Source organism: Onychostoma macrolepis, chromosome 11, assembly GCF_012432095.1.
Source record: "Onychostoma macrolepis isolate SWU-2019 chromosome 11, ASM1243209v1, whole genome shotgun sequence".
NCBI lineage: Eukaryota > Metazoa > Chordata > Actinopteri > Cypriniformes > Cyprinidae > Onychostoma > Onychostoma macrolepis.
The window spans coordinates 27456518-27481586 of NC_081165.1; the positions used below are offsets into that span (position 1 = coordinate 27456518).

General features: G+C 36.8%; 1 protein-coding gene across 1 annotated transcript in view; it reads left to right on the forward strand.

The window, feature by feature from the left end:
- gli2b (GLI family zinc finger 2b) overlaps positions 1 to 20046 on the forward strand; it is a 101014-nt gene extending 80968 nt beyond the window's left edge. The window contains 10 exon segments of the mRNA XM_058791927.1: positions 832 to 1033; positions 2222 to 2408; positions 4549 to 4659; positions 8476 to 8610; positions 11166 to 11315; positions 12375 to 12539; positions 14264 to 14545; positions 16128 to 16452; positions 17150 to 19216; positions 19219 to 20046. Of these exon segments, the coding sequence (XP_058647910.1) occupies positions 832 to 1033; positions 2222 to 2408; positions 4549 to 4659; positions 8476 to 8610; positions 11166 to 11315; positions 12375 to 12539; positions 14264 to 14545; positions 16128 to 16452; positions 17150 to 19216; positions 19219 to 19322 (3728 nt within the window). The 3' untranslated portion in view covers positions 19323 to 20046.
- The last annotated feature ends 5023 nt before the right edge of the window (positions 20047 to 25069 follow it).

The following is a 25069-nucleotide window of genomic DNA, read 5'->3' on the forward strand; positions in this document are numbered from 1 at the left end:
TATTAAAAATACCATTTTAAATACACTATTATTAAATAATATTATTAAAATAATTTTCAAGAATAATATTTAAAATATAACATTTCATTTAATTACCAAGTATTAATGAACTTTAAGAGCATTTTCTTGCACAGTTTGCAAAAAAAAAACATAAATAAATAATTGAAAAATTCTGCTCAAAACAGTGATTTGCAAAGATACAGAAAGAAACAGATACTATCCCACTATCCCAAAACTGGTGCCATTTTGCTTTTGTTTTTTCATAAAATTTGTTATGAGATCTTCACTATCTGTGTAATATTGGAGTGACGCCAGTTTCCCAATGAAGTCTCGTAATCTGCGTACAGTCTTGAGCAATTATTGATGGGATCCGGCTCTTTCCTGCGGAGCCGTGAGTCGCAGAGGGTGTGTGAGAGCATCGATCATGCAGTTGTGCCTCACACACACACACACACACGGTTCCTGAAATAGCTCAGAGTAGATATTGCCAATCTGGAGGGAAATTAATTTAAAAATGTTTTAAATAATTTTTTTTTTTTTTTTGTAAAGTAATATTTAAAATATTTGTATTATTTTTATACATTGTAAAAAAAATAAGATATTTTATTTTAAATCAAATGTAATGTTTCAAAAATAATATTATAACATCATATTCTATTTAAAGTAATATTTTAAATATTTTTGATTGATCGATTGATATTAACTGGATTTCAAATCCAGATGGATAAATATATATATATATATATATATATTGAATAATTTGCATTGATGAATTGCACAATAAAGATTTATTAAGAGAGTAAAATCAATTTTGATTTGATGTCTCAACAGTGTCACGGTTTCCCAGCCCTCGTCTGACGCCGCGCTTGAGTCGGAAGCGAGCTCTGTCCATCTCTCCGCTCTCAGACGCCAGCATCGACCTGCAGACCATGATCCGCACCTCTCCCAACTCTCTGGTGGCCTACATCAACAACTCTCGCTCCAGCTCGGCCGCCAGCAGCTCCTATGGACACCTGTCCGTCGGAGGCATCAGGTACACAGGGTTGCCAGGTCCCAGAAACATTTTCAGCCCAAAGCTTACTCAAATCCCGCCCCCAAAAGAATGAAAAATAGCCCAATTTTTGGTCCCAACCACAGTTGACAGCAGCTTTATTCCATTAATGCACTTTAAAACAAACATTTAGATTTTTTTTCATTCTATGTTTTGAATTTTAGCGGGACTTGTTTATATGTACTGTGTGCATATTTAATTATTTAATCTGTATTTTATTTATTTGTTATTTTCCTCTTTTATTTTTCAGCACTTTTCATGATAAAATTTAAAATTAGGGCTGGGCAATATGGCCAGAAAAATTATGACAATATTTCATATCATACGATATCGATATTTATCACAATAACTAGTTATTTTTCATAAACTCGTAAACTTTTTTTCATAAAGCTGAATTTTAATTTAGGCCCCCATGAATTCCATTTTGATTTTCCCTAAATTCTTTTCCATTTCATTTATTTTGTATTTGATGATTTAATACAGATTTATCATCAAAAATCGTGTCTAATGAAATCATTAATAAAACTTTAACAATTTAATTAATAGTCAAGGTGATATGTGCAAAATTTGAGGTGAAATTTTCACTTTTTCATAAAAGCATGAAACTTGGTACACTTGTTTGTGGCCCTGAACATTTTCAGAAATGGAGCCATCGCAAAAACACATTGTGGTAGCCACGGCAACCATTTTACTTTCCGCCATAACCAAATTATGTATTTTGTGTCATATCTCCTGAATCAAATATGATAACACAGAAAAGGTGAGGCTATGTTCTGAGGCTCAAGAATTACAATGATACCACATACAACAACATAAACTTAATAATGTTATAAAATGTAATCAAATATAACAAAACATTGCATTTTTTATTTTTGCCAAGTAATTAAAAAAAGAACATTTTATATGTTTCTGTTAAAAATTCCTTCACGTTTGTTGTCAAGTTTTTCAAACGAAATGGTGAAAAGCCCTGAAGTGACTCTCGGAGGCTCTGAAGATGAACTTTGTGTTCATGTCCTCATATGGGGAGATGCAGACGCTGAAATCACAGATTAGTCTATCGATAAACTTTAGGTGGTACATTATAAAACTAGCCCAGAAAACCGCAACCCTGGCAACACTGCAGGTACAGGCCAGGATTGAATGTTAGTGTTTTGTTTTTTTTTGCTGCAGTCCGTCGTTCCCGTTCCCACACTCCATCAATCCGGTGGCGTATCAGCAGCTCTTGACCCAGCAGAGAGGCCTCAGTGCGTTCGGACACACGCCGCCGCTCCTCCAGCCGTCACCCACCTTCTCCAGCAGACACCCGCTGAGCCTCTCCGCCCTGCAGACGCCCGCCGCCAGCGACCCCGAGACCAAGGTACCGCAGCGCTTCACCAACACAATCACACTCATCAGCCTCGCGTCAGTTTCTTACAATACTTTTTAATAGTTTCATTTTATATTAGTTTAATGTTATTATTTAATTATTTTTTTAATTATTTTAATTTTAATTTTAATTTGCTATTCAAATACATGATAATAGTAATAATAATAATAATAATAATGAAAATATAATCATTGGTTAAATTATTTATTGTGAAACTATTATTATTAGTAGTAGTAGTAGTACACTGTAAAAAAAAAAGTTGAGCAAACTTAAAATTTTAAGGCAACCAGCTTCAGCAGATTTTTAAGTTTTCTCAACTTGTCGTTTTAAGTTTATACAACAAATATTTGAGAATCTCCCACAAAAATAAGTTGAGCAAACTCAAAAATCTTTTTTTTTTACAGTGTAGTAGTATATTTGTATAGCGCCTTTTATACATAAGTAAAGAAACATATAAATAATAATTAGTAATAGTAGTAATAATAATTTTAAAAATATTTTATAATAAATTATTGCATTTTATATTATTATTATTGTTAATGTTAATTTTATGTATAAAAGGTGCTATACAAATACATAATAATAATTGTTTATATATTTATATTACAAATTATATATTTTATTTTATTTTATTTATAAAATTAGTTTATATATAAAAGGTGATATACAAATAGTAGTAGTAGTAATAATATTTTTTAATATAAATTATTATATTTTATTACTAATAATAATAATAATTCATTTATATAGCACTTTTCTAAGCACTCAAAGTGCTTTACATTGTGAGGGGATCTATATTATTCTATATTATCTATTATATTATATTTTTAGTTGTAATAATAATCTTAAAATAAATAGATAAATAGTTATTTATTATAATATTATATTTATTGTACTGATAATAACAATTAGTAGTAGTAGTAGTAGTAGTATAAGCAACGTTTATACATAAAATGATTTGTCTATAAAAGATGCTATGCAATTATTATTACTTATAATAATCATTATTTTACAATAAATTATTATATTATATTAAAATAATATATTATTATAAATATTTGTAGAGCACCTTTTATACATAAAATTATGTATTTATTAAAGGTGTTTGTTCAAATAATGCATAAATATATAAATTCATAACATTAAACAAATATTTTACTATAAATTAGCATATTTTATGATAATGTTTTATTTATAATAATACTAATCTATTATTCATTCATTAACACCGCCAGCATTTTTGATGATTTTCACTCAAATTTAATTGCCCCCAGAATATTTTGTTCTATGACTATCTGAACATGCAATACATCAAAATAAAGATCAGACCCTCTACTTTTAAACATAAAACAACTGTTTTGTTCTAGCATCAAACATGGTTTTTTTTTTTGTTGGGGGTATCAACACTTGAATATAGGTAGGTTTTTGAGCAAAAAGCTGAGAAAATCGCATTTTTATCAGATACTACATCTAGATCATATTCAATAATATTATCAAAGCAAGGATGCTGTAGATGGCTTCCATCAGTATCCCAAAGCTTGCACAGGCCTTTAACACTTTCTGGATAGACATTTCACTCGGTAGCATTAGACAGTTTTCATTTATATTTCATTTATTTTCCATATGCATATGCTTACATATGAGATCGATCGTTTCTGCGTCTTCCTTGCCTGTGCTTTTGATCGGCACATTAGAGACTCATTCAGGAGATGCGTGATAGTGTCCCCTAGCGTTTAACAGTGAGCGGGAAAATTCTGTGTTTGGCGGGGAAAGAGTTAATAATGTATTTTAATGAAAATTAAATACATTTAAAATAAATAAAATCAGCCTGATTATTATTAGAGCAGACAGTTGAAGCTGCACACTCATTATGAGAGCACATGTTGCTGGCGTCTGACAGCAGGCGAGAGCTGTGTTGATCAAAAGCAGGTTTCTCTGTGGTTGCGCTGCTGTTACGTTCAGGCAAGCAGAACCTCACAGCTTTTCAAACCGCACATTGACTCTGTCAGCACTTTGGGTCGCGGCGAGCGTCGCAGCTAATCGCTGCTGCGTTCACATCACATGTGCTTACTGCAGACGGTGGCGTCTCCATACTGACTGCTGCTCTCTCTTTCCTTCCCTCGTTCCTTAGAACACAAATGGAGACTCTGCAGTCAGCAGCACGGTAAACCCCCTGAACAACAAGAGGTCAAAGGTCAAGACAGAGTTGGACGGGCCGCGACCTGTGTCGCCTTGCTCTCCGGTAAGAAAACACTGTGGCTCTGTCACAAAACCTAGTGAGCTGACTTGTCCACATCATAGAAGTCAACATCCTAAATCAACTGGTCCACACACAAATATTGAGTAAATTAAATGTTAATATCAATATAAAATACATTTTGTTTTATGAATATATCAGTATATTTATATTAATTAATGAATTAATTTATAATTTAAAGTATAATTTTTACTGAAGCTTTTATATTATATTTTAATATGTATATATGGTAGAATGTATTATATTAATATATAATATTAATAAATAAATTCATGTCATTTCAATATATTTATATTAATTCATGAATTATTTTATAATAATATTCATAATATTCATTAATATTAATATAAAGTAGAATGGATTATATTAATATAATATAAGTTAATGTAATTAAATTAAATTATATCTATATTTATTTTTGTATGTGCAGTGTATTATAGCATTTAAAAAAAAATTAAAAGTAGTAAAATAATATTATACATTAATTAATTTTAGATTATAGATTAATATAATACACTGCAGATTCAATATATTATACTTATATTATGTACTTATACTTATAATTATACTACATTTTAATAGTAATATAAAGTGGAATGTATTGAATTAATATATTACAATAAATATTAAAATAAAATAATTTTATTAGATTAATATATAATGTTACAATAATTATATATATATTATATTAATACAAAAATATTAAAACTAATGTTTGTGTGTGTGTGGTGTATTTTAAAATGATCAAATATATTTAATATTAATGTTTGTGTGTGTGTGTTGTATTTAAAAATAAATTAATATATGTTATTAATGTTCATTTCCATTTTAATTAGATTTATTAGAACTATTTTTAGCAATTTTTTATTGGCAATAATTTTCATTATTGAATAATATACATTTAAAATCAGCATCTCTTGAATGCATATCAGATTTTGTCTAAGGTTGTAGGCGTGCATTCTGGGATAGCTTTCTTAGTGAAATACACATGAGATGCTTCAATTGAATCTAACTTGTAATCATCTATGATCCCTTAAAATGCTGTCTAGGTAGGCAGCTCACTTGATTATGGAACAGAGGATGGAAAACTTAAAGAAACAACAGGCGGCGAAAGGCCCATGCGTCTTGTTATTCTGAAAAAAAACTGTGGATTTTTCTCTCGGAAACGCTCCGTACTGATCAATGACGGGGCAGGAGGCCCCCGGGAGCCGCCGGCGTCCCCTGACCCCCTTCTTCACACGCACCGCAAGAAAAACTCCAGCTGATAAGAGCTTTACACGCTCTGGCTCGCTTGCTGCGTTTCTCTCGCGGCCGTGTAAACTGTGCCAGAGCACTTCATTTTAATGAAATATTGGCCGGCCGTTATTGTCACCTGAGAGTTTTTTTTCCCCCCTCTCTTTCTCTCTCTCTCGCGCCGGCTCATCTTTTGACAAATCTGCGGCTGCTCTTGGCGGTGAGGCAGGTTGGTGCTTGATGCATGGGGAATAAGGCGGCTGGCGTCGTCTTGGGGCCAACAGAATTGATGAAGATAGCTCACGGGGCAGAGATAAACATGCTGCAGTCAGCATGCCGCGCGTGTGTGTTGCATCGCTACCCACAGCAGTGCAGCGGTCCGATCGCTCTTAACACCACACACGCGTCCCTACAAGCGCACAATTAATGCTTCATCTTCGTACTACGATTCTGGCCGAGTAAATAATATATCAGCGTTCAAGGAGTGCCGATATTGAGCACAACGGCACGTTTCACACTACCTAGTAGCCACTAATGTCACAAGGTGTTGATATTTGGTTGAAAATAGGGTGAATATATAACGTCACTTTCATGTAGAAAAGTGACGACTGATGACATTGATATTTTGTTGGTTTTAAGTCATGGTATTAAGCAAGATTCAACGTTTTTTTATGTCAAATTTGATGTCAATATGATTTTCGTTTGCAAACAAAATTCAACATCTGTCCAGTGTTTGGGTTTTGACATCAACCTGATTTTCGTTTCCAACCAAAATTCAACATCTGTTCAATTTTGTAACCAAAAAAACCAAAGTAGTCTTTTTTGGGGGGGTTTTTTGTCAACGCGATTTTCATTTCCAATCAAAATTCAACATCTGTCCAATGTTTGGGTTTTGATGTCAATTCAATTTTCGTTTCCAAACAAAATTCAATGTTTGCTCAGTGTTGTAGGTTGACGTCAAGCAAACCGTCAACGTGATTTTCATTTCCAAACAAAATTAAACATCTGTCCAATGTTGGACTTAACGTCAGGTCAACACTGACATTTGACTGCAATCCGATTTTCATTTTGAACTCAAGTTTACTCTTTGTTCAACGTTGGAGGTTGACATCAAGCCAGTGTTGGGATTTAACATCACTACGATTTTTACAACCAAAATTCAACATCTGTACAATGTTGGAAGCTGGCGTCAGGCCAACACTGGGTTTTGACGTCAATCTAATTTCACTTCCAACCAAAATTTGAAGAAACTTCAAGCCAACTCTGGGATTTGATGTCAATCTTTTTGTTTCCAACCAAATTTCAACGTTTGTTCAGTGTTGGAGGTTGACGTCAAATGTACACTGGGTTTTGACATCAACCCAATTGTCATTTCTAACCAAAATTCAATGTGTTCATTGTTGGAAATTTTACCGTCAACACTGAGTTTTGACTGCAACCTGATTTTCATTTCTAACCAAAATGTAATGTTTGTTCAGTGTTGGAGGAGGACATCAAGCCAATATTGGGTTTTAACATCAACCCAGTTTTTACAACCATAATTCAACGTCTGTCCTATGTTGGAGATTGAATTTAAAACCAACGCTAGCTTTTGACATCAACCCAATTTTCCTATCCAACTGAAATTCTATGTGTTCATTGTAAGAAGTTGATGTAATGCCAAAGTTGAGGTTGACATCAACCTACATTTTGAATTACCACTGTGTATGAAATGTGCTATATAAATAAACTTGCCTTGCCTTGCCTTACATTGGGTTTTAACGCTGACCCAATTTTTATTTCCAACCAAATTTCAACGCTGGGTTTTGATGTCAAACCAATTTTCGTTTCCAACCAAAATTCCACATCTGTCCTACGTTGGAGGTAGATGTCTGTCCATTGCTGGTGTTAACGTCTTTCTGGCATTAAATTAATGTCAAATGCCAGATGGGTGTGTTGCGTTTTTAGTCTGTCCGTTGTTGGCAATATGTTTGGCTTGATGCTTTGGCTCCATTTGGGTTTTTTTTTTTATTCTACTACAAAAAATTATTTGATTAAATTAGGCTTAAATATTGAGTAAACTTATGAAAAAATTATGCGGTCCGACTCAAATTTTCTAAAACATTAGGTCATGAAATCTGTGCACAAATGTTTTCACAAACATATGATTCACCAATAATTCTCTACTAAACATGATTATAAATTTACAAAAACAGGGAAACTAAAACCATGTGTACGCAAAAATCAGATAGTCTGGGTGTCATTATAAATTAGTTAAGATGAAATTTTATACATAGACACTGAATGTTAAATACTGTATATTCTATTTTATATATAAAGAGTAAGACAGTTAATGCTGTACTCAAAAACCCTTATATGGAGATGGTGTTTTATGCAAATTCATTAACTTATTTAGAATACTTCAAATTCATTAACAATAGGCAGAAATTTTTCATCAGAAGATCTCTTGTGAAATAATCCAGTTGCAAGTAATTTACGCAATTAATACCAAATGAGACCCAGTTTCTCTTGCTAACAAAGCAGTCCGCTAAAGAGCGTTTATGCTGTAATGCTGCTGTTCCCCCTCAGGACCATCTGGGCGGCGCAGTGGACCTGAAGGAAGACTTGGACGACTGCAAGCAGGAGGCTGAGGTGGTGTACGAGACCAACTGCCACTGGGAGGGCTGCAGCAAAGAGTACGACACACAGGAACAGCTGGTGCATGTAAGTGTGTGTGTGTGTGTGTGTGTGTGTGTGTTTGCATGTGTGCGTGTGTGTGTGGTTATGGGATAGTCTGACAGACGGCTGACACTGAATACCAGCAGAATCAACATTTATTAAGTTCTAAACAATTCCAATTTGTATGCGACTTATTATAGCCATGAACCGTCCACTTAGACACTTAGCCCGCCTCACCTGCATTTATAGTGAGGAATAGCCCAATCAGATTAGGCGTGACATTATGACAAAGCGTTTACTGTTTTTGTGTACAATGTGGTCCACAGGTGTCCCGTCTTTTACCTAAATTTACAGACTCAGTTTTGACCGAGGCAGCTGAGTGGCACAAGGTGTCACTGACCTCTGACCTCTTGACCTGTGACTCAAAGGCCACAGCGTAAATCTGTCTCAGCAGATGATCTGAACTGTCCATGTGGAACTGAGCAGTTTTAGAATACCACAGGTTAACAATCCAAGAAAATAAATACATGATAGAAATTCTTGAAGGACTTGGTTCAAGATTTGGTTCAATAAAAGTTGGTCAACACTGAAACAATTTACATACAGTATATATATATATATATATACAGATAATTAAAAAAAAAAAATCTAAGCAATTAAATTATTATAAATAGATTAAGATTTTTAATTATAATTAATTTTATTTATTTATTAACTATATATAATATTTAAAATATATATATATATGGATTTACATCAACTTCTAACATTGAACAAACATCACATTTTAGCTTGAAATGAAAATCAGGTACACATTAACCTCCAGTATTTGAAAATATATCATATTAATTATAATTAAAAATCTTAATCTTATTTATAATAATTTAATTGCTTAGATTAATTTGTTTTAACTATCTGTATATTCAATATTCAGAATCATTCCTGAGCTGGAAACAATCCACACACACACACACTCACACTCACACACACACACACACACAGGCGCTGTGTTCCTCTTTAAGCCGTTATCAGTGTGTATCACTTGTGTAAACAGACGATCATGAGTGTGTGATCTAGTGAAGATCTCACTGAGTGACTGAAGGAACAGTGAGAGTGAGTCAGTGTGTTTCAGTGGGACGAATGGCTCTTTCTCTCCGTCTCTCTTTCTGCTTCACTGATCGGCTGGAATGCCACAGAAACGCCACAGGACAAGTGCATGCTGGGATAGATCAGGAAAGCACATCAAACCATCGCACAGAAAGCAGTCAGTCGTGAACACACTCCAGACAAACTCTTTTGACCCTATTCAAACTTTATTAGCAAGCTTAAAAGAAATCATATATATATATATATATATATATATATCTCACACACACACAAATTCTAAATTATGTATTTAATTATGTATATTATATATGTATATTGTGTATATAATATATACATAAAAACAAGTATATCTTTCATTCATTTAATTTATTTAATTTATATATATATATATATATATATATATATATATATATATATATATATATATAATGTGTTATATATATATATATATATATATATAGAATGTTATATATATAAGAAAAACTTTTTAACCAATTATTTTTAGTGACTCAGTTGAGATTTAATCTTCTACAAAAAGGAGACAATGGATTCCAGGGTGCATTATGTTTTATGTAAGTATATACTGTATATATATATATATATATTATACATACTAGTGCTGTCAAATGATTAATCGTGATTAATCGCATCCAAAATAAAAGTGTTTGTTTACATAATATATGTATCATTGTGCTGCGTATATTTATTTATTTATTATGTATATATAAATACACACACATGCATGTATATATTTCAGAAAAATATGTTCTGTTTATATATTAAATATATTTATTTCATATTTATTTCTAATATAAATTATATAAATATAGATATGTAAATACATGTAAATATTTTCAAAATATATACATGCATGTGTGTGTATTTATATATACATAATAAATATACACAGAACACACACTCATATTATGCAAACAAAAACTTTTATTTTGTATGCGATTAATCGTTTGACAGCACTAATATATACGCATATAATTTCAATAAAGTTCAGGCTACTTCTCTGAGTGATTTATTTAGACTTGAATGTTCACCAAAACACCAGTTGATTCAAAGACACTGAGGCTTCAAAAATGATTAAGAAAAGTGAAGAGAAACAATCCCACAGCGTTTGTGTACATTACCAAGAATCCCTTAAAAGCCGTAAGTACACAGAGAGTGTGTTAGTAATTGCAAATTCGTGTCTCTCTCAGATCTGAAGTTCTTATTCCTATCTGACAGACGCAGAGAACGCAGACGCTCGTGATGGATGGCGTTGCTCTTCAACTGGCCAATAGGCAAATAGGCTCCTCAGAAGCTCAAATTGCTTTATTTTCCTAAGTCTTGCGTCCAAACGACACCAATTGTGCTGTTTTTTTGCACGACACGTGAAAACGGCACGGCCAATTAGACCTTAAACACAACGCTGACATTACAAAGGGAGGCGAGACGTCCGAGACACAGAGTGAAAGTGAGCTGTTGTGTTTGTGTGTTCGCAGCACATCAATAACGAACACATCCACGGGGAGAAGAAGGAGTTCGTGTGCCGCTGGGAGGAGTGTTCGCGCGAGCAGAAGCCCTTTAAAGCGCAGTACATGCTGGTGGTTCATATGCGCAGACACACCGGGGAGAAACCACACAAGTGCACTGTGAGTCAGTCGCACACACACCTTCAGTTAACTAGCTGTCTGAATGAGGGCGTACCGTAGAGCTAGTACAGATTAACTCTAACCATCAAATAACAGTTGCATTTTTATTCTTTAAAAAAGCATAAATGTCCCCAAACTACAGCTAAGAATGCGTTTTTACATACTTTAAAAAATGTATACAAAATAAAATATAAAAAATTAATAATGCAAATATTTTAAATACATTGTTATATTTTAAAAATGGATAAAAAATATTTGGATTTTTTTTTTTAAATAACTTTAAATGTCCCAAAACTACAAGCTAAGGAAAATTGCATTTTTATACTTAAAAATGTTATAAATATATATATATATATATATATATATATATATATATATATATATAAACAGATAATAATAATAATAGCAATAATGAAACTTTTTTAATGTTTGCAAAATGCATAAATAAATGCATAATGTCCCAAAACTACAGCCAAAAACCCAAAACATGCAATGTCCTCAAACTACAGCTAAGAAAACTTGGATTTTTATACTTTAAAATGCATTTAAAAATAAATAAATAAATAGATCAGACTTAAAATGTCCCAATACTACAGCCAAAATAATAATAATAATAATAATAATAATTAAAATGCAATGTCCTCAAACTACAGCTAAGAAAACTTGGATTTTTATACTTTAGAAATGATCAATAATAATAATAATAATTATTATTATTATTGTTATTATTATTATTATTATTATTATTATTATTATTATTTAGAAATGTCCAAAAGCAACAGCTAAGAAAACTTGTGTTTGTGTCCCCAAACTATGGCCAAGATACATATATATTAACATATATGTTTAACATATATATTAAACATGTTAAAGTGTATTATATCAAGCATAATTCAGTGTGAATTCCAAACAATACATCATGGCACTAGCAACACCAAGGTGCATGAACTAATATATATATTAAAAAAAAATTAAGTAAAAATTACTTAAATTGCAAAGCAAGTGGATAAAAGCATCTGTCAGATGAGCTTTATGAATGTGCGTGTGTGTGTGTTTCAGTTCGAGGGCTGCTCTAAGGCATACTCACGTCTGGAGAATCTGAAAACACACCTGCGCTCACACACCGGAGAGAAACCCTATGTGTGTGAGCACGAGGGCTGCAACAAGGCCTTCTCCAACGCCTCGGACCGAGCCAAACACCAGAACCGCACACACTCCAATGAGGTAAACACACACTCACCTTCATCTGGCACAACTCTGCGATCAAAGTGTTCACACAAACATTCACTTTCTTGTCATTCATACATGACTCAAATATGAACAAATCCAGGTCATATTTGAAACCATAATGTAAAAAAATTATGTGTATATATATATATATATACACACACGGTACTAAACCTTCAAATATACTAAAACTTCAAATATATTAAAATATTTATATATAATTGGACCTTTAAGATATTTTGCACATTATTTTCTTTTTAACTTTTGAGTTTGGCATAATTTATTGTATTACAACCAATCAAAATACTTAATTTCAATAAACATAAATAAATACAACCGCAGTATAACATGTTAAGTGAAAATAAATAAAACAGCAGTACAACAAAAGCTACCATGATGTATATGTAATTTAATAAAGTAATAAGTAGTATAAATATTTTACTAATAATATACACAATATTAATTAACTAATAATAAATATAATAAATAACTACTATTTTACTAATAAAAATATATTACTTCTGATTTTTTCGTAATTTACTGTATTACAGCCAATCAAAATACTGTAAATGTTTTTATTTAAATAAGCATAAATTGTTAATTGAAAAAAATAAAACAGCAGTACAACAGATGCTATCATGATGTATAAATATTGTGTAAAGTACATTAATAAATAATATTCTAAATATTTCTGCATTACAGTAATGAGAATGACATTTTCATGGTAATAATAAAAATAGTAATTAGAATTAGGTAGGTGAATCATGAAAATACTGTGAAAATGCAAACAATCTTAATGGTCCTATAGGCTTAATTTTCTTTATAATTTATTTTTTAATATCGGGGTGACCTAGACTTCATCTTGACAAATTATGTGGCATTTAACCTGCTCTTTTACATACAGTGGGAGTAGATGAGCTTTACTTCGAAAAAAAAACGTACATTTCAGTTTGTTCGTCACAAAGCGCTATCAATCAACTAGCGACATGAGGGTGAGCAGCTTATGACAAAATATTCCTATAAACTCTGAGCAAAGACGTGGGTCGACTCCATTAGATCAGTTAACGTCATCCACGCGGGAGTTTCGGGTGCATGCCACCCCATAGTCGTTCTTCAGAGGAAGGATCAGATAATCTACTTCACTGTGGCATTAAGGATCTGCTAACTGCCTAATGCTATGTAAATGTGCCATTTTCAGCATACGCTAACAAATTTAGGCCAGAATTAGATTTGTTTACGCATTCCCTCATCATGTGTAGTGATTGCTCCTGGACGCCCAACGCTGTCCCATTAACCGGCAACGTGTGTGCAATGTGTGCGCGTGAATAATGAGCTGTGAAGCTAATGAGTACGGCAACCCACAATGCATTAGTGAGAATCAAGCACGTCCCCAACGGAGAAACAGACCACCTGCAGACCGCGCATAGAAAATGAAACCTGGCGCCATTTCCCTTCTGGGTTGATCCATCACGAGCTTAAGGAGGGAGAAAGATCATTTCGTCTCAACTTTATTAGTAAACAGCCATGCATCACCAACGCTTAGCATTCGCACAATCAGTATGTCAGCGCACGCGTCGTAATTTATTCCTCTAATTGTGCATTCATCTACCGCTCCATTTGAAGATAATCTGACTTAACAGGAAGAGATAAAACTCTAATTCAAAGTCGTACATTTGACTGTTAGAGGGTCGTGTGAAACTGAGTGATATTTATCTCCGCAGAAACCCTACGTGTGTAAGATCCCGGGCTGCACGAAGCGCTACACCGATCCCAGCTCGCTCCGGAAACACGTCAAAACCGTCCACGGCCCCGAAGCTCACGTCACTAAGAAACAACGAGGCGACCTGCCGTCCCGACCTCATCCGCCCAAGGAGAATGGAGAGAACGAAGCGGGAACCAAGCTTTCGGTCCGAACGGCGGAGGAAAAACTCGAAGCCAACAGCACGACTAGAGGTGTCGAGGACTATCTGCAGGTCAAGTCCATAAAAACAGAGAACTCTATGGTAAGATATGGTGTGAATGAGGCCCAAAACAAACTCTACACAAGTATGTTTATGGCCCAAAAAACTATTGTGTTTGATCTTTATGGATGCATAACAAAATGTATGTAATTTGAATAACAAGAGTCGTGTTTTGCATGCCTGTAATCTGTACTCCCAAATATATTATTCATTGCTGATTAAATATACATTAAAATGTTTTTGTCCATCAGAGGTTATGCTAATCCAGGCATACTAACAAAGCATGCTGCAGTGATCTGTCCATCTTTAACCGCTCTCTCTACATGTGCTTCCTGCTATCTCTTTCCTGTTTCTCTCCCATACACTTTCCGTAAGGACAGACTTTACTGAGGTGAGCGCGGATCTTGTTTTAATGTCTTAATATCGGTCGGTTTCCACAGTTATTTTTATTGGGCAGTTGACAAATGACAGGATTTTGAACTCTTTTCCAACATCAAAATATATTTGTGTAAAGAAAATGAATATGAAAGTAACTGCACATACATTACAAATGTATCATCTTCTTTTCAAACTAACAAGTTTGAAAATTCCTGTTGGTGTCCTGATCCCCAAGAGATTGGCCATTTAGAACTTGATTTTTTGAGTCACTCAACAAGACGCTAATTGATTTTTTAAGGGAAATATGTAAATTCATGACCAGTCCATTTTTAAAATAGTCTCCAGTTTACCAGCATATTTAAACTGAATTTCTATGCACATTTTTTAATTTCAACGTTTCTGTGTATGTCAGCTGCCCATTTACAGTATGTCTTGTACATAATTCTCTCTTTTTTATGTTTAATTTTTTCTTTTTTTCCATGGGGTTGTATCATGAAAAGCTCAGAGCTGTAACATCAAATTCAGGATACAGTATGATAGGACACCTCTTTCTGTCAAAGATATTTTGGTGTTGAATTCATCACTCCATCAAAAATTTGGACCCCTTCATTGTGTAATTGCCTGAGATCTGTTGGCGCACAGAGGGCTTTTAATTTCCCATGGGCTTCCACCCCAAAAATCCAACCCAATCCCCCCACAGTCCCGAGATCTAACGCTCCCACCCGGCACTCAAGGATAAAAGCCATTAGTGGATTAATATTATATCAGTGGGACTGTTTTTGTGTCCTGAACAAATAGTGCCAGTGATCAAGCTGTGATCAAGAACGGCTCCCCCGTTCACGTGGGGACAGAATACATTTGCTTCATTCAAGGGATGCACTGTCAAATGACGTGACTACAAAGACGTGCGTACCTTATTTATGTTGAGAGCATTCCCCTTTGTGTATTCATGCCAGGCCTCATGCATAATGCACAAAGAGGTTGCCATAGGAAATAACGATTTGTCAGGCACTTAACCTAGCTTTCTGAGAAGATCGTGAGGGGGATGAAAAAGACGTGAGATGTGTCTAGAGGAAGGGTGTTTTCCCAAACCTCGACTCAGTATGCTCATTATTTGCAATTTACACTTGGGAAAGTGATTGTAAGGGTCATGTTTGCATGTTGCTGTGTTTGCATTCTGTCGCTTTTAGGTCATTCTCTCCATTGAGCTTCTTGGGTAATCAAACTTTCCATCTGTCCCCCTCAGATGTATCAGTCCAGCCCTGGTGGTCAGTCATCATGTAGCAGCGAGCCGTCACCACTTGGCAGTGCCTCCCACCATGACGGTGGAGTAGAGCCGATAGGACTCAGCGGGGGCAGCATGGGAGATCTGAGCGCCCTGGACGACTTGCCCCTTGTGGATTCCACCGTCTCCACAGGGATGTTGGGCCTCCATCTTCGGAAGAACGCTAGCCCTGCTTACAGACTCACGCACCTGAAGCAGGAAAGGCTGAAGTCAGTGAGGAACTCGTGCTCCTGGGCAAACCCAACTCCTCCTGCCCCCAGCACAAAGCTTCCACCCATCAATATCAGTGAGTAAACAAACTGAAAAGAAGATAGATTTGATATACTTTTCCACCACTGATTGTTACGACCCATATTAATAGGGTGAGACGCAAACGGATGATGTTAACGGGATTCCGGCCACAGCCAACAGATCACCAAAACAACACATAAATTTAAAAATCCAACACATTAATTTATTAAAGAACAATATAAAGAATACAAGGAGCATTAGCTTCAGAGAGGCCCAAGGCCAAAATAACAAACAAAAAGAACTAAATAAAATAAAGGTATATAAATAACCTAAGTACAAAGAAAAGAAAATACAAATGATCTTCCCTAACTCCCTAAACAAAAACACAGTGCAAAACCAGATCAAAAACAAATAGCAGACCTCTCCTACACTCCAGATAATTTTCTTAGTATAAACAGAATAAACCACAAATTAAAACAACCACAAACAATAACCACTAAGCCGTTGGTGATCTGTTGGCGGAGGCGGAATCCGGAGCTCTTCACGCCACAACAGCAAACGCCAAAGTGCGCTCCCCATGTTTTGGTAGCGCCGCCCTTTTAAAGTCTTCCGCCTCAAGATCCACCAGTCACGTTCCTTGATGAAGAGCCAATCCCTGTACACATACACACTCACATACACAAAGCAAAACACACAAACCCTACCCCAAATCCAGTTTTTATTTCTCTAAATTCAGCTATTCTCTGTTGCAGGTTCTTTATTGGAAGGTTCTGGCGGTCTGTGTGATCCAGGGCTTTCCATCTCCAGCCCACGCTTGGGCGACCTTTGTCCTGGAGAGACTACGGTTCTGAGTCAGCTGGTGGAGCGTCGTGACAGCCTAGCCAGCACCGTGAGCTCAGCTTACACCCTCAGCCGTCGTTCATCTGGAATCTCGCCTTGCTATTCCAGCCGCCGGTCCAGCCAAACCTCGCAACCTGGAGGCCGTCTTAACAACATCAGCTCGGCCGGCTCCTATGACCCCATTTCCACCGATTTGTCTAGAAGGTCCAGCGAGGCCAGCCAATATGGAGGACTCCCCAGTTTACTCAGTCTGACTCCTGCCCAACACTACAGACTCAAAGCCAAGTATGCTGCTGCCACAGGAGGCGCTCCACCCACCCCTCTTCCTAATATGGACTGCATGAGCCTAAGGACTCGGATGGCCCTGTTAGGGGATTCCCATGAAATGGCCACGCTCCCTATCCATCCCCCTTCAGTTCCCAGAAGGTGTAGTGACACCAGCTATTCTCACCGTAGCGTCTTGCCCCATGAGGTGATGGGAAACATCACTCGAAGAGCAAGCGACCCAGTTAGAAGAGTGGGCACAGAGCAGCATTCCCTCCAGCAACGTTACAACAGCATGTCCAATGTGAACCCCTATCAGTCATTACACCCTCCTGCATCTAGTCGACACTTTTCACAAACCAACAGCCAGTCCGAGGGTAATGTAAACCGCCACCCATATCCACCCCGACCTCCTAGCATTTCTGAGAATGTTGCGATGGAAACCATGGTGAGTGACATGGACAATCAAAACAATGGTCTTGATGATGCAGTGATGTTGCCTGATGATGTCGTTCAGTACCTTACATCTCAAAATGGAGATTCTGTCCAACATGCAGGGACAGCGTACCGCCACCACTCTGGACAGACCATCCACAGCTTTGGCTCCCCACAACAGTCCCATTACCAGAGACGACTAGCCTTGGTGGAAGGCAACATGAATGCCGTAACGCGACAAATTGCAGCTCCAAGCTCCCAGCAGACGTTTCCAGGTTCCCCTAATGACAAAAAGAGCCAGATGCCGGTGCAGTGGAATGAGGTCAGTTCGGGGACAGTGGATTCATCTCACGGCCAAACCAAGCAGGGATCAGGGCGGGGAAACCTCACCGCACTCCAACAAAAACAAAACCTCACCCCCTTTCAGAATATCAACTCCAACCAACAAGTTGGGCTGATGAGTCACAACCTCGCTCACGCTGCCCAGCAGAGTCACGTGCAACGGAATAGCGAGTTTAATTCCCAGAGGATCAACCAGAGGCAACCACTACACCCGGCTAACACAGAGCAGGCTAACTTTCTGCATGGTTACCATCAGGGTTCTGCTTCGAATGACATCAGTGTAGGTTTGCTGAGTCCTTCTGGTAAAACGCTGACGGCACAGCCTGGCAGCGTCCAGAATAACAGGGTACGAGCTCAGCCGGTGGCTAGTCAAAGCAATGCCACTTTTCCAAATAATCAGGGAAATTATTCCCAGATGAACATCAACCAGCAAGGCTATGCCATTCCGGCCCAGAATCCCACACTGAACGGAAACCACGGACTGCTACAGCCAAGGCCGCCCACAGAACCCAAACCCTACAGCCGGCAGCTCTCAGGGCCAACGACAACTGCAGCACAGCAACTTGGTTACCCACAATCCAACTTTAGCCCCACATATGACACCTCCGAGGCCAGTCCCAAAAAATCGGCTGATGTGGGTGTTAACAGCACAAATACCAACGGCATGTTCTACACTGGGCAGATTCACATGTTCAATTCCAGCAGTCTGGGAATGGCGGATGCAGAGAGCGCAGCCATGGCCTCCGTGGGCTCCCCTGAAACAAATCAGGTCTCCAGCACAGTGGATTCAAATGGAGCCGAGCATCCGCAGATCGACTTTGATGCCATGCTGGATGACGGCGACCACTCCAGCCTCGTGTCCGGAACTTTAAGCCCCACCCTCCTCCGCAGCCTATCCCAGAATTCCTCCCGCCTCACCACGCCCAGGAACTCAGTGACGTTGCCCCGGTCCCTGCGGGAATCGGCAATATGGCCATCGCAGACATGAGCTCCATGCTGACTGCGCTCGCAGAGGAGAGCAAGTTCCTCAATATGATGTCATAGGAAAAACAGGAAGTACAAGCACAAGATTTAAAGAGACAGCTTTTAAGGTGTATGACTTTGAACAAGGACATGATATTGCGTAAACATTTTTACATGCTTTTTAAAAGTGTATTATGTATAGTATTAGTTGAAACTTTAGTAGCATCTTTTTGTTTTGTTCAAGAAGCCATACTTTGCCTTAGACCAGTGTATGTACAGCACATATGAACAGACAGAGAATTTGATAAGCGACAGTCCTGTATTTTTATACGACTTCTGAATTGATGACATGAACACAGGAACAAGTGCCTCGCTGTGCACAAGCATATGCAGGAATTACATTACTCTAGCAGTATGGGACTGTATCTTTTCTGTCCTCTTCAAAGGATATGAAGAGGTTTTGTATATTCTGTAAATTAAATGTAATATTATGCTTCCTATCCTTGTTTGTACTAGACAGGAGAGAGGTTCCAAATGAATATGCAGATAAAATATTATGACATGTAAAACTTGACACTTGAAAGTGTGGTTCAGAATCAGAAATCCCTCATTTTGTTTCGATTTACTGAACACCTGAATGGAATCACAGGAACGTAACATCGCTCTAAAGAGACTGCAACCCTCAAGTCTGAACCAAACTCTGAGCAAACCGCACAACTGGTTATCACAGACTGTTGAACTCAATATACAGAAACACGTTTAAACTGTCCTGTTGTACACAGATTCCTTTTACAAGGCTGGATCATGTAGATATCTTTTGTACATTTTTAATGAAATACAATATTGTTGTTTTTCTACTACAGTGTTGTTTGCTTCATTTTACACTCAAGGCGTTTGTGAAGAATATTTGACCAAGAGTTTAATGCCTTTGGTTTGATGCATTGCATTCAGTGTACACATCAGTTCTTGCTTTCCCTGGGAATCGAACCCATAACCTTGCTGTTGTTAGCACCATGCTTCACTGATTGAGCTACAGGAATTGAGTCTTTGGATCTTTCTTGTTTTTGTCATGGTGTTAGAGTGTTAATGGATGTAGAACGTAAATGCAATCTGCTCTTATCCTGTGCTGGTAATACATTTCTCTTGCTTGTGTGTCACATGTCGGTCACTTGAAGACAAGTCAGGCAACAGGCAGTCACATGACTTTAGAAATAGTTTTTCTTTTCATTTCGTTTGAGAGCAGGCTACTTTAAGAGAACTGAACGTGCGTCTTGTGCATACTGAGCAGGTTCTGGAGTAAACCACCATGTTTTCTCAAATGAACAGTGGCAGACTGACCCAGAGGAGTGGCTGCCTAAACCTCATAAAACACACACTTGAAGAAAGAAACGGTCCAGGGACGAGGTCTTCGGAGTAAAAGCCTCAGGAACAAATGGTTTTATTCTGACAGTGAATTCAGCCGAGGCCTCGTTTGATCTCCCGTTTCTGATAGCTGGAATTTCGTATTCTCTCTGAGAAATGAAAGAGCAGGGAAAATAGCCTTAGGAGGAATAGCCTGAGGATGAAAAAGAAAGAAAAAATCAGGGAAAAAGCGTTGAAGTTTGAGAGCGGACAAAAGGGAAATTGCCAGAGCACGTGCAGTGGGTTGAAAGGCATTGTAAAGACACGACCCTAGTGACCTTCTGAGAGAACTGCATCTGCCTTAATGATATAAGACAATTAAAGTGTGCATGCTATCTAGAGCAATTTGTTTATAAAGATGATACTAATTTTACTCATTTCGTATTTGCATGGTTTTTGATTATCACAGGCATTTCTGAGATACTATTGATTGCCAGTGACAAAATTTTTGACTTGTCCCTCAGTTACAGTGGAGGTCTATGGGGCAAGAGTACCAGAGGATTTTAAAGCAGTGGAAGTGTTTTTCTGTATCGGTGAACTTTTGGTTGTATTTCTGACGTAATTCCCATAGATGGATTGTCTCTATGTAAGAGTTGTTACATCACTTACATCTTATCCTTACGTCTACCTTAAAGTTACCAGGTTTATTGGTTTTACATGACGAGAGCTGAAATCCATGTCATCTTTACTAGCTTGTACTTTTCTGAGAACTTTGTGGCACTTCTCATGTTACTAAACTCCAAGCATGAACTGTTTTTGTGGCATTATTCCTCATCTGGATAAAAGTGAAATGTAATGAGGCTATGAAATATGAGGCATATATATACAAACGTCTTTATTTATCCAAATCCAACGTCTGCCATACAGCTGTCCATTGTAAGTGCAATGCATTAGCGTACACATACTTTTTAATTTCGAAAACGCTTCTAGCCAAAAACACTGTCAATACAACTTAACAAACTTAAACTTAAGTGAGGGTCGCACCATATTTAAATTTTGACAGGAATGAAAACGAGGCTGTGAGGGAAAGAATAGCCTACATGCACTCAATCCCTTGTGTTCGATTCCTTACGAAAATGAACCATGCATTAAAGTAAGAGTGTAGTAATCAATTCACAGTTTTACTACAAATACCATGATTGAACTATGGTTAGTGTAGCAAAAGCATGTTTCATTTGTGTTTACCATAGTTTAACTGTAACCATGTTTTAATCTATTTATTTTTTCATTTTCGTGAGGGATGGATTGTACTGTTTAACAACATTAAGCTGACGAAATGTCTTTCTGACAGAAAAATAAATCTTTCAGTGGACAAAAAGTTTTGAAAGCTGTAAGGTTAAGTTGTAAAGGCCGTCAGTCTCGTAGCATTAAATTCAAAATGGCGTCTGACTGACCTGATTAAGTATGAAGATGACGTGAACGTAAATATTGACCGTTTCTCTTGAAAGTATCCAAAACAGTGCCACCTGAAACTTTATATGGGACAGGAAAAGAGCATCCATTAACTTCCCCTCAGAGTCCAACGAGAGCCACGGAGAAAGACAGACAGGTATAATAGGAGAAGGAGAGCGCGGGCTTGTGGGATTTGGTAATGGTGTGTGTTGAGAGCGGGGCTCAGGAGATCGCTGAGCTAACGATGCTGTAATGTAGTGCTGCTGTCCGCGTGAGCAGCGGCGTGACGGATTGGGTGAGCAGCGAGAGCAGACCGGAGAACTCCACACACACACCGGCCGATCAATCAATTAAAGACATGGGCACAAAGAGACGCTAATTAACACACTGCAGGCCGAGACGCAGACTACCGCTAGTCAGTGCACTGGGCCAGAGATTAGCCTTTTCCACAAAAATCGGAAATTACGTCAGCGCAGGGTAAAGTTAGTTCTGTTACAGCTCTGCGCCTATTATATTAGTATGCCCTTTTCTCAAATAATGCTTCTTACCTGTCTGTTGTTGTTATATAATCTACAAAGAAATAACATTTTACTTGTTTGCAATTTATATAGCCACTCAGACCGCTGACTCATGAGATAATACACATAATGCCCGGTTTCACAAACGAGGCTTAGCTTAAGCCAGGACTAGGCCTTAGTTCAATTACGCAACTTTTACAAAAATGCCTTAGAAGAAAACATTACAGGTGTACACAGAACAATGATACTGACATATTTTAAGACATGTCAGAGCAAGATATTTTCAGTTGAGGCATGCATTTTAGTCTGGGACTAGCCTAAGCCTCGTCTGGGAAACCAGGGGTTAATGCTCCAGCAAATCCCTATTTATAGCCTATAGTCTTTAGTACATTTGAGCTTATTATCTCAATTTACTCAGTCATTTCCCTCGAATCACCACATCATTATAAATTACTTAAAAATGTCAACATTTATGTCCATATGCACATTTTTCCAAAAATACATTAAACAATTCTGAGTCCAGTTGAAGCATATTAAACTCAACTCAACAACGTAATCTGATACAATAGGAATAAAGTCATGAATCCGAGTCATGTCTTGTTTAATATGTATTTCCCAGGGCACATTATACACAATTATTATTATTATTATTATTATTATAGTGAAAAACAGTTCACATGAAGAGTCATAATGCATAGCCAGCACCAAACAGACAGAACGGCAAAACTAACTGAATTATAACTGCCACCATTTAGAATTAAACAAACTTGTATTTGATGCCCTGAGCTGATGCAAAAAGTTAATTGTAAAATGTTTGTGCTTTGTAAAGTACCGGCAGTTCAAGCATTTTCATAATATTTAATTTGTTAAAAAAACACTTCTCAAACTCGTTCGTGTTACATACAGCTGCTGTTGTCACCAGAAAAACTTGACTACTTATATGACGTATTTCCTGTATTTGGCCCAAGTGTCCAAGTGAGGATGAAGACCACAAGTGTGTGTCACTTTTCAATACCTGATGGGACACACTTAGCCTACACTGTTAAAAAAAATTCTGTAAAATGTACGGTAAAAAAACTGCAGCTGTGGTTGCTGGAATTCTACCGTAAAAAATACAGTAGCAACATTTTAGATTTTAACTTCAATTTACAGGTAAATACCGTAATTTCATTAACTCATATAATGTTAATATACCAATCTATCGAAGTACTGAAATCTGTTTTGTACCTTTGAAATACACGGATAACCACCAAATGCAGGTAGTGACGAGAAAGTCACATGATGAACCAAAGCCCATCACAAGCAGCTTTTAAATAATAACATATATAGAAGGTGCACAGTGTCATTCACACAAACACTAAACACCATCATGGTGAGACTCATTAAGCTGAAATATGCTATAAACATTAATTTAACAACATTAGATGTAACATACAACCCTAATAAACATAACTGATAAGAAAAAACTAAGAAACATAGTTATTTCAAAGAAAAATTAAACTCAAATTCAAACAAAATTTGAAATGCAACGCAGGGAATTCTGGGAACGTTAATTTACGGTTTTTCCCCGTAAATTCTTTTTCACTTCTAAAAATGGTATTTCACCGTAAATGTCTATTACTGTTTTTCACCATATATATTAGGGGAACTTACCATTAACCATTTAACAGGTTTTTACTGTAGCATTTTCACAGTTTTTTACTGTTAAAATCACAGTCATTTTTTGCAGTGCACTAATAAAACGTGCAACACTTTGTTTTTTTACCAAATTATATGTAATAATATCTAATTATTATATTACTATATAACTTACATTGGAAAGGTTTCCGTGACCTCTCGCAAGATCTCGGCAAAAATCTCACGATTTATTTCCAGAACATGATGCATGATGGGATACACTATGCATGGAATATATACCGCTCCGGAGCGGTATTCAAGATAGTGTGGATTTAGTGTGCTTTAAGGGCATGCACGTTGGCATTTTTAAGACCTAGGACAGTCTTGCACACTTACTTCCTGTCGTGCACGTTCTCAAGTGGTCGAGCCCACAAGTGTGGGTATTTGGACAAGGCAATTGTCTTATTATTGGGAGATGAGAGGGTCTGTGTTACTTACTATTGGACAAAGCTTAACGGCTAACTTGGATCACGTGTGCCTTAATAACCAATCACATTAGAGCCTTGATGTCATTGAGTTGTGCGCAACACTCAATCACTGTTTACGGATCCCATAGGAATGAATGAGAAGTGCCATAAACTGAATCCCATGTGTCGCAAAAAGTCAGTGACTTCTCTTATAAGACTTTTATTTCGGTGTAAACTCTAAAAATAGTTCCATCCAAAGGTATTGTTTAGTGTAAAACATGTTGAAGATTAGCAGATAGGCTGTCGATTCATTAAATGATGAGCTGTTTCCTCTAAAAAGCTGTTTATTCAGCATAGTGAAGCCTCTCCTCCATTGACATCCATTAAAAAAAACGACCTCTGGTCTCCTTTCCGTTTGCGTTAGCCATTACTT